Source organism: Mangifera indica, chromosome 3 (assembly GCF_011075055.1).
Source record: "Mangifera indica cultivar Alphonso chromosome 3, CATAS_Mindica_2.1, whole genome shotgun sequence".
NCBI lineage: Eukaryota > Viridiplantae > Streptophyta > Magnoliopsida > Sapindales > Anacardiaceae > Mangifera > Mangifera indica.
Window position 1 is genome coordinate 9,895,277 of NC_058139.1, and position 19,115 is coordinate 9,914,391.

A 19,115-nucleotide genomic window follows, 5' to 3' on the forward strand; every position below is an offset into this window, starting at 1 on the left:
AAAGATTCCAATTGTTGAAGCTATTTTTTGGTACTACTTCTAACTTTGCATAAAAAGCGGTTGCCGTGGTTGTTCCCGCCATATTTCCGCTTCCCTTATAGCCTCGCACGCTCTTTTCACGAACCAACCAAACAAAACAAAATCAAAGATTCGATCAAAAGCCAGGCTTCTTCAGGTATTTTGTAACATTTCCCTCCGTTTCCTCTCTCTCATTTTCAGCAAATTTAGTTTAATTTTCTCTGAAGCCAGACAATTCAAGGACTTACGCTTTTTCGTTTCGTGCAATGATTAATTGATATTTCGTTTAAGAATTAAACAAATTAAGGAAGCAGTTTGGCGATTTTTATTCGCAAAATGGTGTAAAATTGAATTTGTTGCTTCGGGATAGGAAATGGCGAGTCTCAAAGAGATCGGGCTTGCCGCAGCTATTAATCTTCTATCGGCATTTGCATTTCTTGTGGCATTTGCATTTCTACGACTTCAACCGATAAATGATAGAGTTTACTTCCCTAAATGGTATCGCAAGGGGGTTAGAGCTAGTCCAACACATTCCGGAACATTTGTGAACAAATTTGTTAACTTAGATTTAAGAACCTATATAAGGTTCTTAAATTGGATGCCTCAAGCACTCAAAATGCCTGAAAGTGAACTTATTGATCACGCCGGACTAGATTCTGTTGTACAAATCAGGATTTACCTACTTGGGTGCGTTAAATCTGATTCATTGATACAAGTCTACTGTTTCATTTGTATACATACATACATACATACATACATACATACATACATATATATGTAAAATTATCTATAATGGATTGAACATTTGATGATATAGATGAATCTTCTAATTTGCAGCATTAAAATCTTTGTCCCCCTAGCTGTACTTTCTTTTCTGGTTTTAGTGCCAGTCAATTGGACAGGAAAGACATTAAAGCACAGCGAACACTTAACATTTGATGATGTTGACAAGCTCTCGATATCCAATGTTGCATCTGGATCAAACAGGTGAGGAGCGCTTTATGTTCTCTCTTCTGTAACTTCACTGTGACATGCTGGCACTTTGTAATATTTGAACTGAAATAGAATGTAATTGTGTTCTATTTTGACTTATACTGCGATTACAACTTGCCTTGCCTTATCGTAATAATTACGTACTGTATATATGTTAGTGTTGAAAGAAATTTTAGTGAGTGCAATGAATCGTCCTGGAAGTAACTCCTAGACTGTTTTATATCTGAGCTGTGTTATGGAGACTTGCAAGAATCTTAGAGTTGAGTCTCACTAATCATAAATGCCTTCTTTTTCTTTTGACTTTTCTCTGTCAATAGGAACTTGTGTTGTTATATGAGTTCCACTTCTATTTCATGTTTTTCAGGCTATATGCACATATAGCTATGTCCTATGTCTTCACATTTTGGACATGCTATGTGCTTCACGAGGAGTATAAGATAATATCAGATATGAGGTTGAGATTTCTGGAATCTGAAAATCGTCGCCCTGATCAATTCACTGTGAGTTTGTTGGCCTTTTAATTTCAGATTAACGCTAGTGTTGCTACGTTGTCTATCTGTGTTAGTGTGCCAGACAAATATATTAGAGAATCGTATGCCCTGTTTTCTAACTTCTAAATAAATACAGGGTTTGGGAATTCTACCACATTTGCTGATTTTTAAAATAAGTTAGATATTAATAGAAGGCAGCTATGTAGAGAGATTAACATATTCTATCCAATGGCTATCTGTGGACTTAACTAATTATATTGGATGAGTGGTTACATTTCAAGTGATTTGCAGATTACTGTCTAACGTTAAATGATTTGAAGGAGTTAAGAGTTACATCAGAATTGCTCACATTGTTTTTCAGATTTAAGATGCATATGATGGAGAATCTTACCGACGGTATTTGACAGTGATGCACAAGATCTGTCCATATTGTTATTCAATTGGTGCACGTTATCAAAATTGGATCCCTGCCACACTGATAATCTATATAAGAAGAAAACAGTGAGACATTAATTTTAGGGTTTATTTAAACTTCAGCTTCTAACTCTTTAATAAAACATCAATTCTTTGGCTATAAACAATCAAACAATTTTCATCAAAAGCATTCCGCCTACTGTTTTGATTTGTCATTTCAATTTCTTATATTATATATATTTTGTATGCTGTTCTCTTCTAAATTTAATTTGTGTTCTTCCTTATTCTCTTATTGATGTAGAGAAAATAGAGAAAAGAAGAAATTGGGGAAACAGATACCATTAAAATTTCAATACATCATCAAAGTTCACAAAACAAAGCGATTAAAGGCCCTTTTTGTATACAAGTCAAAGTCTAATACAGCAATAAAACAGAAGTCGACAACAACCTTGAAATCAAGCCTACCTAAGATGAAAATTTAAATGACTAAATTAATCTATGACACTTATTGTCTCTATTTGATGGAAAACTTGGTGTAAGTTAGTTTTTGGTTTTTTTAGGCTCCATATCTGGATTGAAGCAATATGTCAACATAGGTATTTGTTCTTGTCTATGAGAGCATCTGTTGCTCTGACGAGGAACTTTCCATTTTATTTATTATCATGGCTTTCTGATTATAAATTGAAATACGCTTGGCAGGTTCTTGTGAGAAACATTCCTCCTGATCTGGATGAATCTGTTACTGAGCATGTCCAACATTTCTTCTGCGTAAATCATCCTGATCATTATCTTACTCATCAGGTATGATTCTTTCTCAGGCTGTATTAATCATAGTAGTTTGATTTATGATCTGATCATGTGTAGTGCAGCTAGTAAGTTAGTTAAATGAAATCAGACTCACCTTGTAGTAGGGATAAGGAACTTTCTCTTTGATAGGACTTTCTTTAATTTTGAGAGCTCTTTCTGGAGCATGCATTAATTTTTATGTTATCACGTTTGAGAATGTACTGAAGCTTCACTACGATTTTCCAGATTGTCTACAATGCAAATAAGCTTGCTGCATTGGTGGCACAGAAGAAGACTTTGCAAAATTGGTTAACCTACTACAAAAATAAATATGAGAGAACTGCAAAGAAGCCAAACACAAAGGTTCTTCACTGCATCTTTAATTTCCTGTTGTTGTTCATTTGCTTAGTACATAAATATTGATTTGCAAGCATTGACTTTGTCATCTCATTTTCTATCATTTATAGACAGGTTTCTGGGGTCTTTGGGGAACTCAAGTGGATGCAATTGAACATTATACTGCAATGATTGAGAAGTTGACTCAAGAAGTAAGTTTGCATATGTTTTAGAAAAAAAATTGTCTTCGGTTTTCTATTGATGTAGAAGCTTGCTGGTCGTGTATCACTTTATTCATTGTTTTTATTTTGCTACCTCCCTTGCTGTTATGGCCATATTTAAAGAACTTGGTAAAAGCACATGGAGGTTCAACTCAGGTCCTTGTGTTAGATAACACATTCAGAGTTCATATGTTTACCTGGCCATATAAATAGAGGAGGTACCTTCAGATTGGAACATTCTCTGTCTTCATTCTGCATTAATCTGAATGAAAATTAGGTGTTTTTTATGCTTCATTTTGAAATGAAAGATGAAGAATGATAAAGATTTTATAACAATATGAAAAAACATTATATACACAATCAAATGTTAGAATTATTGTAGGGTAGCCCTAGGCATTGGATTGTGTTTATGGGGAGGAAGAAATTTTGCTCAAGGGGAAGCAAAAACTAATGCTAATGTGGTAGTAGAAGCGAAAAGTCTACTTTGCAAAGCTATACAAGATACTAATTCTATGAAAATCTGAGTAAAATCTGAACATTATTATTTCAGAGTGTACAAATGAAGAGACTGTAGAGGATGAGATTTAAAACTCTAATATGATAGGAAGTCAGAGTAGTGTCTGTCAAGACAGAAAATTAGCATGACAGCTATCCTGATTGTTCTTTATAGGGGATTGTAGTGGGATTTGGAACCTTCATTAGGAACTGTGGTAGTTTAAAGGATGGGAAAAGGCCACTTTTCATAGGTGACCCAAGATTTTGACTAAAATAGAAACAGAGTAACAAAGTTTGCTGACATAATATAATAGTGAGCAACTTAATTTTAGTGACAGCATTTCCAAGAGTGATATTCAAAGCGAAAAATAATTTGTTTAGTTGACTCCAATTGGTATCTAGAAGGATTGATTTGAATCTTTATCATCATAAAGTCTCCCATAGAGATCTTATGTTTGACTTAGTACTTCATGTCACCCATTCTTTTGATGTTGTATTCGTTTGTTATGAAGATTATCCAATTTGGTGCAAGCAGTAGAACCTTCAGGCATATTCTTATTTTTCTGATTTCTACAGGGAAGGAGAAAAACTTATCAATAAGGTTGTGATGCTATTTATCTTTTCATTTGAACGGAATTGAGTGTTATTATTATTATTATTATTATTTTTTGAAGTTGAGAATTTGTTTGAGTATTCTAGAATTCCTAGTAGTTTTCACAAGTATAAACAAGTGTATTGCTACCATGCGTGCATTTTAGTATTATTGTGTGTTTGTTACTAACTAATATTTCTACTTTCACAAATATATATACATGACCTGACTATTTTATTTTCTTTGGTTTCTCCTGAAGTGTAATATGGACATTTTTATGTGTAGGAGAATAGTGAAAGGGAGAGGATAATGAATGACCCTAATTGTATAACTCCGGCAGCATTTGTTTCATTCAAAACTCGATGGGGAGCTGCAGTCTGTGCTCAGACTCAGCAATCAAGCAACCCTACAATTTGGTTAACAGAGTGGGCTCCCGAGCCACGGGACGTTTATTGGGAAAATCTTTCAGTACCATATGTTCATTTGACTATCCGAAAATTTCTCATGGCTGTTGCTATGTTTTTCCTAACTTTCTTTTTCATGATTCCCATTGCATTTGTTCAATCCCTTGCCAACATTGAACAGATAAAAAAGGTTTTTCCTTTCTTGGAGCCTCTTATAGAAATGTAAGTTTGTTCTTCTACTGCTCAAAGAACAAGGCACTTGTTTATTATGCCTCATTTATTTTTGCGATGGGCTACCATGTTTACAAAGTGCTAAGACAGTCTAATGTTGTAACGCATTCCTCTCATATATTGTCTAAATCATTATAAAGCTAACGCTTCTAATCATTGAATATCTTGAATTGTCAAAATGACACAAATGGAATCTTCATTTTTTTTCACTAACCACCACTTTTTTAAAGAAAATTTTGAGCAACGCTTGTGTACATGGGTATGTCACCAAGGTTCTGAGCAACAAAGATAGAAAGGAAATGTAGTCATTCACGCTACTTGTTAATCCTAAGTAGTACAGTGCCCTTAATGAAACCAGACAAGCTCTGACAGTGTTCAAGTTGGATTTAACTTGGTGAAAGGACTTCCAAACAAGTTAAACTTGGGGAGTCTGATACAAGGTTTTTATTATGGATGATTTGTGCTACTTATTCCTAGTCACAGGAGACAATGAAACTATAAGATATATTCTGATTCCCTTCTCACTAGTACTGCTGTTTTCAGGCTCAAGGCTGTCTAAGTTTACACTGTTTGAAATTCTTTTCTGCAGTGATTTTGTGAAGTCAATAATTCAAGGATTTCTTCCAGGGATTGCTCTGAAGATATTTCTTATTGTACTTCCATATATTCTCATGGCCATGTCCCAGATTGAAGGATTTAGATCACTTTCATCACTGGAGAGGAGATCGGCCCATAAATATTATATGTTCATTCTTGTCAATGTTTTTCTTGGAAGCATTATTGCAGGAACAGCGTTTCAGCAGCTTGACGTTTTTCTTAACCGGTCCCCAGCGGAGTATGTTGCCTAAAATAAATGAATTGCATTGATATCAACATCTCTACAATCTAAAATATTGTTAAATATGCTTTTATGTAGAGCATTGGTCAGACATGTGGCCCAATAATTCTTTGATTCATGATAAACTTGTAGGTCATTGAATTTATTACTTAATTTTCTATCAGAAACATAGATGTTTTTCCCTAAGTATCTTTTTATCTTTTTATATGATATATTACTGAATGACTATTAATCCTGTCAACATATGAGTGCCCAGGCCTTTGATTTGCAATTACACTTTTAGATAATGATCACCTCATAACATGTAGGTAATTGAAATGCTCTTATATTTTCTCCACAGGATTCCAAAAACTATTGGTGTGTCCATTCCGATGAAAGCAACTTTCTTCATTACCTATATAATGGTTGATGGTTGGGCTGGAATTGCTGCTGAGATCCTCAGATTGGTACCATTAGTTATATTCCACTTGAGGAACTTTTTTTTGGTTAAGACAGCCCAAGACAGGGATGAGGCAATGGATCCTGGATACTTTAGACTTGCTTTATGTGAACCTCGGGTCCAGTTCTATTTCTTGCTGGGACTTGTATATGCTGTCATCGCACCCATACTTATTCCGTTCATCATTGTGTTCTTTGTTTTTTCATACCTGGTATTTCGTCATCAGGTACCTTAATATAATTTTCATGCTTTCAAATTCCAATTAATGACTGTTTGTGTATGCACATAAATACAGTTCACATTGCTATTGATAAGGTCCCTCAATTTTTAGAGTACTCCTTATTTTAGCAATTGCAACTTTGTCTTTATTCTTGTGATTTTTCACAGTAAAGCAGATCTATAATTCATAATGGGGAGACATGGATGGTCATGAAAGTGTCATGGAAATCTATGCTCACTTTTGTTGAATGTTCAATTGGTCATATCTCTACTTGGTTGTGACAAATTTTTTTCATTAGATAGAAGTTCAACTTGAAATTCTTTACCACTCAGTTTAGCAGTAATATAACAGTAGCTTTGATGAGTTGTTTTCATCCACTCTTTTTGTTGCCATCTTGGACACTGATTGTTTCTATTTGGGTGAACAATACAAGCTAAACCACATTCTTCATTCCAAAATGTAGTTTATAAAAATTTTTTTAGTTCATGTTTGTTTAATATTTGCTTGTACTTCCGGTTATCTTAAAAAGTTTCTTAGACAAAGTTCATTGTTGATTACTGCTTTTTTACTCTTTTTTTTTTGCAAGGTTATCAACGTGTATGTCCAACTATATGAGAGTGGAGCTGCATTCTGGCCTGATGTGCATAGGCGTCTGATTGTCAATTTGATAATATCTCAACTGCTTCTCATGGGTTTGCTAAGCACAAAGATAGCTGAGAGAGCAAATTCTGTGCTCATTCCCCTTCCAGTTTTGACTTTCTGGTTCCACAAATATTGCAAGGGCCGTTTTGAATCTGCGTTTGTGATGTTTCCATTAGAGGTTTGACCCAATAATTACAATTAGAAAATTTATCAAAGTTTTGCAATGGACACATTGAATGTCGATGACACGTGATGCCATTTGCCTTACATCATTAATAGTACAAGAGACCTCCATGCTTTGGTGAATATTATAATCCATTTTGAATCTTTGAACAACATGCTTGTTCGTCCATTTTGAACAGTTTTGTTGTGATCAATTGACATAAATGATAGAATAAAATTACATATATAAATAAATTTTATTAATTTATCCGTATAAGCTAAGGTTATAGTATGAGATTAAGTGATGTAATTGATTATTTTTTCTCTCACATCAAAATTGCTTCATCATATATTATCACATCAGATTGTATAAATCTGTTAGTAAAATTTGTTTATACATATAGTATTTCTTTTATTTCAAAATCATTTAATCGCATCTGCTATATTAGGTTGTATAAAACAGTTAGTAAGATTTGTTTGTACATATAGTATTTCTCTCATTTCAAAATCATTCATTCAGATACTGTCACATCATATTATATGAATGAATTAGTAAGGTTTGCTTTGTATATATAATATTACTCTGATTGAAAGCCTTATGTACTCTGTATATTTTTCTATTGAAATTAAGATTAGCTGACAATGATCCGAATCTGACATATAATCACACTATAGGATGCAATGGTGAAGGATACACTTGAACGGGCTAGAGAACCGACTCTAAATATAAAGGCTTATCTTCGAGATGCATATGTGCATCCTGTTTTCAAGGGTGGTGACACTGAGATGCAGCCGCTTAATGAGGATGAGCAAGACGACCCACTTGTTGCTACAAGAAGGAATATAAGTAGTAAAGCTTCTCCCGAGCCTAGTTATTTATCTGGTCACTGAAACATAAATACATACACATATATATACATACACAGAAATTATTCTTGATCTCATTTGTTTCCAGCATTGCTACCAGATCAGCCTTGCACATACAAAGGGAAAAAAGAACGGTCAGTACCCGGTAATGAAAATGGTTATACAGTGAACTTGTTAGAAGTCAGTTTGCGAAGTGCAAGGTTGAGTGAGCAATGATGGTAAGAGAACTCTTAGATGGTTTTATAGAAAGGGACTTTGTTTAGTTGTTTTACTTTTGCTGAAGTATTCTTTACAGCAACTTAATTATTGAAGTTACAATATTCATTTTCATTTCACCAGTATGTAATGTAACATGATTGCTGAAACCTACAATAGAAATTTGGTTATTCTGGAAAAGTTGTCTTCTTTGCCTTCTTCACCGTTACATTTGTTATATTGTTGTTCAGGAAAAGCTACAGAAATTTTAGCCCTTTTTTGGGTCTAAATCATGTATATTGAAGGAAGGGATCATAGAAGATGCCAACAGAGGCAGAAAAACCGCGATAATAATTACAGTTAAATACCTTCACACAGAGAATTTGGGTGTAAAATTTTCCACTCTAATTTTAGGAAATTACTCTTAACAATAAAATTATATGTATTTAATTTTGAATATTTAATTTATTATTTAAATGATGTTATATCATGTAATTAAATAATTTTTAATACTTAAATGATGTCACATTATATGATTAAATGATTTTTAACTAAAATAAATTAATATTTAATCACATATAATACTTAATTAAATACTCAAGGCTAGATATACAAAACATAATTCTTACTCTTTGTTAGTTAAAGAGTATTAGGAGAATTCCTACTTCCCAAATGTTTTCTTTTTCTTTTTTTTTCATAAAGGCAAAGACTCAAACGTTAAATGACCAATACAACGGTAGGTTTATTTATTTTAAACAATATTATATATATCTAATTTTGAATATTTAATTAAGTATTTAAATAATATATTATTATATGATTAAATATCTAATTAAATATTTAAAATTAGGTACACATAATTTTATCAATATATTTAATATATCTTTTAGATGTTATAAGAAAAATAAAAAAATCTTACATATGTATATCATATGACATGTAAATATTATTTGGATTTTATACATAATGATTAAATATGTAAAATTGTTTTTAAATATTATTTTTAATATTTGTTTAAATACTTCGTTGTTCTTACGGATGAGTGACCAAACCAACCCCTTCTTCAGGTCAACATCCAATCAAGTATGAAAATTATGAACCCAACTGAAATTTTTTTTCTCCTTTCACCTCCATCTTTGTTGAGCTTTTTTTCACATAAACACCACCACATCCATTTACAGCTCACGTTGTTGATAAAGTTATAGAAGTTGAAGGTGATTACCTTCTGGGCAGGCATTGTAGCCAAAGATTCACCTTTACCATCATTGTCATGTCCATCGCTACACGAATCTTCTTTAATTGATTTACAAGAATCTCTGGAGATACTCTAGTCAGTCCACAAATGGAGCTAGAGGGTGTTTGGGTTTGGTTTGGTTTATATTCACCCATAAACATGGATAAGGTTATGTTCCTTCAAAACTAGTTTTATCCTTATTAAAATATTACCTTTTTTTTTATCCTTTGTCCAAGTTACGGGGTTTTTAGAGTAGGAATATGTTAGCTATTTGTTTTGAACCAAACAAAATTTGAAACTTGAGTGAACCTGTACAAAAAAATGTGTTTATTTAGTTGTTGCACTCGAACTTGAATAAAGATTGTTTAAGCCCGAGATTTGATAAGGTCAGAAATTCATTATAAACAAAGGTGTATTTGTTAGGTTTAGAGATGTTTTCACATGTTTTTAGAATTACATAAACAAACCTAAAATAAGTTTGAAGCTTGAAAATTATAGTTAATCTATCCTGAACAAAATTTGAGGCTCAAATGGGTAGACCTAAAACCTTGGGCGAAAATTTTTTTATCAACCCAAACTTGAACAATCTAGACTCAATTCAGTATAATCGATTGACAGGCCCAGGTACCCTTAGGAAGGAATGGAATGAAATACTTACCCCTGCCCTTGTGCTTGCAAATCCTTAGATTTTTTAGTTTATTTAATTTAAAATAATAATTATTTATAAATACTTATATAGCATATATTTTTGGTTGAAAAAATTTTTCATCCAAACTTTAATGAATTCACCATTTAAGTTGGGAAAATTAATTTTCGCACCCATTATCCACTTGATTAATGAAAATCATTATGTAAAAGGGTAAGAAGGTCATTTTGTATAAAATTTTCTATTTCTCTTTTCCTTTACTATTTTATATTTTCATTTTTCCCCCTTACTCTTACTCTTTTCTCTTTTCCCTCTTCTTCGTCCATTTTTGTTATTGCCAATATTGTTAATCAAGTTGTCATGTTTGGCTAGATCCGATCTTAATCGATTTTCCAAAAGTCAGGTTTGACAAATCTTACCTCTTTGCCAATAATGGGTATGTTGATAACTCTTTTCTCGCTATAATCATGTCTTGTCTCTCTCCTTTGCCAAATTTTCTTTGTTAAGGTGATCATGCTCTCACACTCTACGATGACTCCTTCATGTCCATCAATGACGACTTTTTTTTTTACCCAAGAATGATTTGAATGTTTCTATCTCAATCAATATCATCTTTAATATTAGCGATTTTTCTCAGTGATTATAATTGATGGTAAGGATAAAAAATATTTATATAATTTCAATAAAAATAAAAGTAAAGCGATAATTAACATCGATATTAAGTTTAGGATTATTTTTTTAATTTTACAAAAAAAACTAATAATCTATAATCAAATTAAATAGTTTTATTAACAAAAATAGATAAAAAGTAGATAAATAGACATTTCAAATTTATATAATGAGAAATTGTAGTTGCCTGAAAGTTTGGATAAAAATTTATTTAATAAATAACATTTTTTAATCTAAAATTTGACTTTAAATTATTTTTCCACCCTATTTCGCACAAGTAACTCTATCTCACCTAATATTAAACTGTTCCGAGTAATAATTTGAGAAATTACAATACATTGCCAAAATTAACGGGGTTTAAGTGAAATTGCCCAATCCCATCTCTTCCTCTTGGAGGGTGGTTCAGGTCCGGCTAACTTCCATCCCAGAGACGAGAAAGTAGAAAGATGAAGCTCTCTCTGAAACTTCATGATGATTGCAACCAACAGACGGAAAAACCCCCACTTCTAAAGGCTAAAATACCCATTTCCATTTTCAACCAACCCTTCACTTCTTCTCTCACCACCGCTACAACCGCCACTCCTAAACACCTTACTTTTTCTCTCTCCACCAACTTCTCTTCTGGCCCTTCTTTCAGACTCACCTACACACCTCTCTCTTCGAATACAACGGCACCCTTAGCTGCCCCTTTCTCTGCCTCTCTGAAATCAGGCCTTGGCTTGCTTGGTTCGCCTCAGGATTCTCCTCTTATCTTCTCGGCCCACTTCTCTCTTTCCTCCACCAATCCCTCGACTATTTCCCCTACCTTTTGGCTCCATTTCAAGCCCCAATTTGGCCACTTTTCGTTGCATAAAACTACTGCCTCTGCAAACCCTAGCCCTAGAAATTCAGGGTCCCGCTTTGTTTCCGCGGCCGACGTGCAATCCGGATCTCCTTCGAATTCTGATTTTGCAAGTGGGTCGGCTGTGAATGAGGCGTTCGGTTGGCAAAATGTCAAATTGGAGCCGTATAGTGGTAGTGAATATGGGTTTGGGAATACGAAGCCTAGTATTTTTAATGGGGTTCATTCAGCTGATGGAATTGGGTTTGTTAAAGAGAGGGTATTGGAGCTGAAAAATGGTGCAAGAAGTGGACTGTTGAGTGGAATTTCTGTGAAGGCAAAAAGTGTTTTGCCTCTGACGAAAGGGGTAAAGATTAATTTGAGGTGGGGAGTGAATTTGCCGGCGAATTCGGAGGTCAGAATGCCATATTTAACTGTAAATAAGATTGGGATTGAGAGAGTTGAGAAGGTAGAAGAAGTGAAGAAGAGGAATACTGAGAGTGTGGGTGATTCGGAGTTGTTGAAGGGAATGTGTTTTTGGATGAGCAGAGATTTGGAATTATTGGAGAAGGAGAACAGGGAAATGAAACAATGTCTGGAGGATATGAGAATGGCAGTTTCCGCTAGGCCTTATCGTGGAGCAAGTGATAGAATTGGGAAGGTCTTTCCATCTTCAAGTGAGAGTTTTCCTGAGGCAAGGAGTTTTAATGGAGTCAGTGATAGTACTGGGAAGAAGGTGTTTCCATCTTCAAGTGAAAGTTTTGGTGAGCTTGAGAGGCGGGGGAGCAAGAAGAATAGTGAAGGGAATGGCAAAACAGAGGTGAAGTCTGTGAGTCAGGCTAGTGATTTGGAGTCTGAGTTGCAGAAAGCTATTATGGCTGCTGCTTCGTCTTAGCAAGGTTTGACATGCAAATTTGCTATTTCTTAGTGCTCTCCTTATATTGCATATGTATATAATTGATCTCTTTTTAAATCGTGTCAGAGACTTGGGTTGTGTATATTAGAAAGCGTTGTAATCCATCATATGATCCTCAGACCTGAGCTATACATTTGATGTATATTTGCTTCAAAGTGCTAATATTTGAAGACTTTGTTTTGAGCTTCAAATTATGTCACAGACTTGGGTAGTGCCAATATTAGAAAGCGTTGTAATCCATTATATCATTCTCAGACCTCAGCTTTACATTATATGGCAATTATGTTTCGAGCAGCAACTTTGTTGTGGAACTTCTTTGTATGCTTCTTTAGAATACTTCAGCTCAGATGGCTATTTTGCATTCATTGTTAATTAGTTGATTCACATTAGATAAGATCTTCTCAACTATTTGTGCATGTTCTTTGGTTCAAAATGGACGGATAATAGGGCTTGGCTCACTTAAGAGTTTCAGAAATAAATAAGAAACTAAAGATTGTATGCTAGGCAAATCTTGGCATCAATGTATGGTATTGCTGCAGCAAAATTTATTATAGTTTTCAGGCAACTGAATTACTGAGCAAAACAAATCTTGTATGCTAGCATGAAAAGTTGCTTCGACCTGATCTTCTCTGGTGAGTCCATGCTAATAGGAGTAATATCCCTCCATTTGCTTGTACATTCACCCTGATTTTTCCATTTTAAACAATATTTGGTTGCTTAGATAATATCAGCATCCACGCCTTGCCAATTGACTGTCATGCTGACTCTAAAATTCTTAATTCCAGTGATACAGAGCTTCATCAGGAAGAAAATGCACCACTTGATTAAATTAGTCGCATATTATAGTGGTTGAACATGTGACATTCTGTTCCATGAACCCATTTTTGTCCTACCAATTAAATGATTTTGCTTGTATTGATGCAGGAGGCAGCCCTAAGTTTGTAGCAGTTGGGATTTTGGAAGACATCTAACACATTTAAAGCAAGATAAACAGAAACCTTGGATTCTAAAAGTCTTCACACCTTGGCGATAACTAACAACTTAGATTATAGCTGGTAATGTTGATGCAATCAGGAACTCATCCCTTTCCTTTAAGAATGAATAACTATGGACAATCGAAGTTCACACTTTGTTTCTAAGTTTTCGTTGAGAGTTCATGAAGAGAATACCCATCTTCACTTGTTATTATTCCCCTAATCTGCTTAGTTCTCCGTAATGTTATTTAACAATTTCATTAAGAACTTGAGTATATAAAATCATCTGAAACTTTGGTATTGTCGCAGCTGAAACTGCAATTCATTTACTTCAGTAGTTACTGTATCCTGGCTGATAAAATGGAGATTAATGATCAAATGCCTTTTTTGTCCTAACCAAAACTTGACATGGTGAAAGCATACACTCTGTTATGTATTCAGCCACCAATTCATTTCCCATGCAATTCAACCACATACTTAGTGTAGTTTGAATTAATGTCCTAAAAGTGAGGGCAAAACAAAATATAGATGGCTCCATATTTTCATTGCATAATCCCTTGAGCCATGCATAACCATGTATTGACTATTGAGGTTATTATTCAATCCGTGAAGAGATGATATGTACCCATAAATTTTAGAAAGCATTTACCTCGATAATAATTTTGGAGTAGAATAGAACTTCGAAAAATGGTCAGTAACTCACCATCCAAACAGAATAATTATGTACGACAATGTAGAGAGCCCATCAGCAGCCAGGTCATTATTATGGTGTGGCAAGCATGTTTGCCACAGATAAAAATAAACGTTACATTTATGGCAGTAATATAGTTGTTTATTATTTTCGATATTTTAAAAAGGATTAGGAGAAAAATATTGACGTTATGAAAACAAAGAATTAGAAAAGGAATCTAAGTTTTCAAGAAGCAACACCACCAAACATAGATGGCAATTGTCAAGACACAAAATCATGCATAACAAGAAGTTGCCACGTTTTCCTTAGTCCAAATGCTATCAGATTCTGCATTTATTTACCTTTTAATTAAGCAATTGCTTTACATAACTTAATTAAGTATGTATATTATGTTCTTATAAGAAACTTCCCATATCTATAATTTTGTAAATTACAAGTTTATTTCATTCAATATAACTTGTTTTTGTTATTATTATTTTTAATTATTCAAATTAAATTTATTTATGTTTTATTTTTCTAACAAAACTACACTTTTCAACCTACCTACTATGTCGTCTTGCCTTTATAGGCAAGCTTACTTTTATATATAATTAATTTATTCTCCAATTTTTAGATAACAAATTCAAATTTCATGAAAGAAAAAGCCAATCACCTCTCACTATTTTTTTGGTAAGTAGTTCTCACATTTTTCACCTTTCCCTTTCTCTTTCTCTTTTTTGGGTAAATTATCTTCTTCTTCCTTCTCATTCTTTAATCCTTTTTCTTCTACATCTCCTATTCTTCCCATAAATTTTTAGAGTAAAACATTGATCCCACCAACATTTGTTTTAGTGCAAAAATCCCTTAATCAAAATAGTGAGGAGGAAAATAGAGTTCAAAAATGCAATGATAATGGTCTTAGCAACTTACCAGACGATATTCTTTATCAAATTCTCTCTTTTACAGACCCAAAATCTGCAGTTTAAACCTGTGTGCTCTCTAAGAGATATAAAAACCTTTAGAAAACTTTTCCTAACATCAATTTTGATAGCATTAATTCCAATAGACCTTTAGAAAACTTTTCCTAACATCAATTTTGATAGCATTAATTCCAATAGAGTTTTTTGTTTCAAGAGATTTATCCTCAATGTTTTTACTTGTCAAGATCATTTCATTGACATTTATAAGTTCTCCCATATTCGTCGTGGTAGGATTGATAAGTCCTTCATGATAAATGTCATTGACTAGCTTGTTTCACACAACATTAACCATCTCCGCTTGCAAGTGAAATAAGGAAAATTTTTTCTCCCACAAATACTGATTGCCAACGAGTCTATTAACATTTTAGTGATGGAAACTTTCCATCTTGAAATCTTACCATGAAACTGGTTTGGTTTTGTAAGGCAGTAACATTTGCATTTGAGTAGAACACAATTTAATTATGAAAGTTGACAACCCTTTGATTTCTTCTCTAGTTGCCCTAATTTGAGGAACCTATGCTTATGTGATTATTACCAATCAGGATTTATTGTTTTCACTGAACCTTAGCTTATTACCTTTGGCCTTTCAATTTTTGAACTAGCTAACCTATACAGAATTGAACTTGTAACACCAATCCTCACTTCCTTTAGTTTTACAAAATCAATGTTTCAGATTTTGCCTTGGTTGCACTTTGTGTTATAATAAATGTGAATCAATACTTCATGATTGAATGGAAGAATTGATGGGGCACAAAGACTTGGATATTCACATTTACTGTAGTAGGAGGTTCAACCATGGCAAAATTCAGAGGTATTGATTTTGTAAAACTGAAGGAAGTGAGGACTAGTGTAAGAAGCTTAATCTTGCCTGGGTAAGCTAGTACAAATTTAAGAGGCTAAATGTAATAAGACGAGGTCCAGTGACTTTGAAAACACTAAATCTTGACAAATAAAATCATACAAATATAGGTTCCATAAATTAGGGCAACTAGAGTAGGGATCAAAGAGATGCTAACTTTCATAATTAAATTGCATTCTACTCAAATGCAAGCCTTGGAGCCTCACAAAACCAAACCGGTTTCATGGTAAGATTCCAGGACAGAAAGTTTCCATCACTAAACTGTTAAAAGACTCATGGACAATCAGTTGTTGTGAGAGATGAAATTCTCTCTATTACACTTGCAAGCAAAGATGTGAGACAAGCTAGTAATAACTTTTGTCATGAAGGACTTATCAATCCTGTCACAACAAGTAAGGGAGAATTTACCTAAAATGAAATTGAACAAAAATACCAATTTATATTTCATTAAATAGATTTTATAACCTATATATATGCAGTAGGCTCTGATACCAAATGTTATATTAAACTACTCAAATTTTCACCAATGTATTTGTGTATTCATTCAATTTTCAATTCAATAACTAATATTGATTTGTTTACAAATAGATTATAGAATACTAATGGTAAGGGAATTAGACAAACTTGATGCGCTATAATTGATATTGAATCCATTACGAATTATATTGTTTTTCAATATGTGAAACTGGTCTTCCTTCCCTATATGCTCCCAAATGATAATATTTTTATGGATGAATAGTCATGTGCATTGGGAAATGGGTCATCACCTGCTTTTATAATAATTTATTGAGTCTTCCCATCAAAGGCTCAATAAACCCAATTACCGATACTTCCATCTTATTTCTTGTTATTGAGGATCTGATAATCATTGTTTTTATAATAAGAATCCACAATTAGTTTTACATTTTTGTTAAGTTGAATTGTGATGTTTGTAATGAAGTAACCCCTGGTGTTGGGGTTGGGGTTAGGATTAAGACTGGAATTCAGTAGTTTAGAACTTTAGTTTTCAACCCTTATTGGGACAATTGTGACAGTAGATTTGATGAGTTTCGAACTCATTTTTTTAGGAGAATTCATGTTTATAAATATAAGAAAAACATGCCCTAGTGGATTTGGTGCCCCGTTAAGTTCAGTTTGGTTTGGTATTGGCCTATTAAACTGTTTTTGTTTATTTTTTGAATCTTAATAGTACGATGATCACCATTATGTTTGTCCACACTAAGTTGAATTGAAGCTGTTAATAAGAGTCTACTGTGTAACCTGTTATGTCATTTAAGTTTGATTATTTAGCCAAGAGATTTGTGCCCTTGAATGTGCCTGCTTTAGCTTAGATGGCAAAGAAAATATGGTGTTCCATTTTTCTTGAGTTTTCCATATCTAATACTTGAGAAGTCCATGTTAACTCTGCCCTTGTACAGACTATTTAAAGCTAGTCCTTTTTTTTTTTTTTTTGGTCAAATAGCTTCTCGCCTAAGGGCGGACATCTCAAAACTGAAGATATGATAATTATAATAATAATTATCAAATGCAATAGATGTGGTGTGGGTAGACAAACAAGGAAGAAGCAATTTTAAGCTTAGGAGTAATTAATTACTATCCTTCCTTTTTTTTTTTTTTTTAAACTAAACTCTTATGGAGGTTTAGGCTTGATACTTTGGGACTTTTGGATGTTGTGGATGGTACTTACTATCTTTTTCAATATTTAAATAGAGAAGAAGGGAGAGTGGCTTGTTTGTTTTCATTTTGATTTTGTAATTATTCCCATGTAAACATGGACTATGTCAATATGTAAATATATATATTTAGACCATATCTTTCACTAGTAACTATATCTTATCTTATTAAACTAATTCATTTCAAACTTTGTTTCAAGAAATCTTCTTGTCACAAATGGAACAGATATCTAGCATATTATATAGTTCCATACGAGTTGCTACTCAACATATAATATTATCTAGTATAATTCATTTTATTTAGTTGTGATCATCTTTGGTATTGTCAACCATTTCCTCTTTGTGATTACGGTCTCAATGAATTTCATATTTAGTAGCTTTAGTATTTGGATACTTTTATTTTTTATTATACAATGTTGTTGAATATATTATTATTTGGATTTTATATAAAAATTTTGTTATTTATATGAAGGGAAATTGGAATTTTTACCCTTATTGTAATTCGTGTATACATAAATTTCACTCATTCTAAAACTTAAACAAATATACCACAACAGTAATCAACTTTTCTAAAATACCCCTCATTCTACTTTTATGCAGAAATTCTCTTTTTTTCTCTCTTCTTCCTCATCTTTCAAGTGATAAAAGAATCATGTAGAAAATAGAATAAGTGCTTTAAAAACAAAAGAAAAAAAGAAAAAACTAAAAAAGGAAATAGATTTCAGATTAAGAATTCTTAACTGAAAAAGAATTGGTGACCATTTTTTAAGTCACAAAATATTTAAAATTATTTTTACCACAAAATATTCTACTAGAAAAATTAGTAAAGTATTAAAATTTTTGTAGAGAAGTTTTGAGTTCGAACCTTTCAGAAACTCAAAATATCAGTATGTGAGTACTTTTATAACAAAAATGTGCATGGTATATGTACAAATCATCATGAACATAATGAAAGACAAATATACCTCTCCTCATGCATCCATATGAATTGATTTGCTCTGCTCCTATAGCCTTGTTCATTCATCTTCTACCTACAAAACAATATAAAAAGACACATTATGCACATAGCTTATTCTCGGTGATTCATATCTTATATATTGCACAAAACAATATTAAAAAAAAACACGTTAGGCACATAGCTTATTCTTAGGGGTTCATATTTTATATATTGAGTAAATTTAGCTAGCAATTGTCCTAACGATTTCTCATTCGTCCAATCTCTCAATGACATTATGCATTCATTTATACTCATGTCCTTTGATTTTCCAAATGTCCACATATACATTGATGAACATTTCACTTTCTTTATTCACAATTAATAATACATTTA

At 32.9% G+C, this 19,115-nt stretch overlaps 2 protein-coding genes across 4 annotated transcripts; both read left to right on the forward strand.

Moving 5' to 3' along the window:
• The first annotated feature begins 391 nt into the window (after window positions 1-391).
• Window positions 392-15,361, forward strand: LOC123211783 (CSC1-like protein At4g02900). 3 transcript variants are annotated; one of them, XM_044630677.1, is made up of 12 exons: window positions 392-705; window positions 856-1,005; window positions 1,376-1,511; window positions 2,616-2,717; window positions 2,949-3,065; window positions 3,170-3,250; window positions 4,632-4,972; window positions 5,571-5,816; window positions 6,160-6,484; window positions 7,065-7,298; window positions 7,958-8,148; window positions 15,325-15,361. In XM_044630677.1, the coding sequence occupies exons 1-12, from the start codon at window positions 392-394 to the stop codon at window positions 15,359-15,361; spliced, it is 2,274 nt and encodes a 757-aa protein (XP_044486612.1). The 3 variants fall into 3 exon arrangements, with proteins under 3 accessions (XP_044486612.1, XP_044486613.1, XP_044486610.1); XM_044630678.1 differs by lacking the exon at window positions 15,325-15,361 and having other exon boundaries at window positions 3,170-3,258; window positions 4,640-4,972; window positions 7,958-8,197; XM_044630675.1 differs by lacking the exon at window positions 15,325-15,361 and having other exon boundaries at window positions 7,958-8,197.
• Window positions 11,245-13,911, forward strand: LOC123211784. Its single transcript, XM_044630679.1, has 2 exons — window positions 11,245-12,612; window positions 13,554-13,911. Exon 1 carries the CDS (start codon window positions 11,340-11,342, stop codon window positions 12,606-12,608), a length of 1,269 nt encoding a protein of 422 aa, XP_044486614.1. The 5' UTR covers window positions 11,245-11,339; the 3' UTR covers window positions 12,609-12,612; window positions 13,554-13,911.
• Window positions 15,362-19,115: the final 3,754 nt, after the last annotated feature.

Bases quoted from the DNA above. Each gene is read 5' to 3' on its own strand.
- LOC123211784 (XM_044630679.1), top strand. From the start codon at position 11,340: ATGAAGCTCTCTCTGAAACTTCATGATGATTGCAACCAACAGACGGAA.
- LOC123211783 (XM_044630677.1), top strand. From the start codon at position 392: ATGGCGAGTCTCAAAGAGATCGGGCTTGCCGCAGCTATTAATCTTCTA. The intron at 7,299-7,957 runs GTTTGACCCAAT...ATCACACTATAG, and splicing joins TTGTGATGTTTCCATTAGAG to GATGCAATGGTGAAGGATAC. The intron at 8,149-15,324 runs GCCTAGTTATTT...CAATTTTGATAG, and splicing joins AGTAGTAAAGCTTCTCCCGA to CATTAATTCCAATAGACCTT.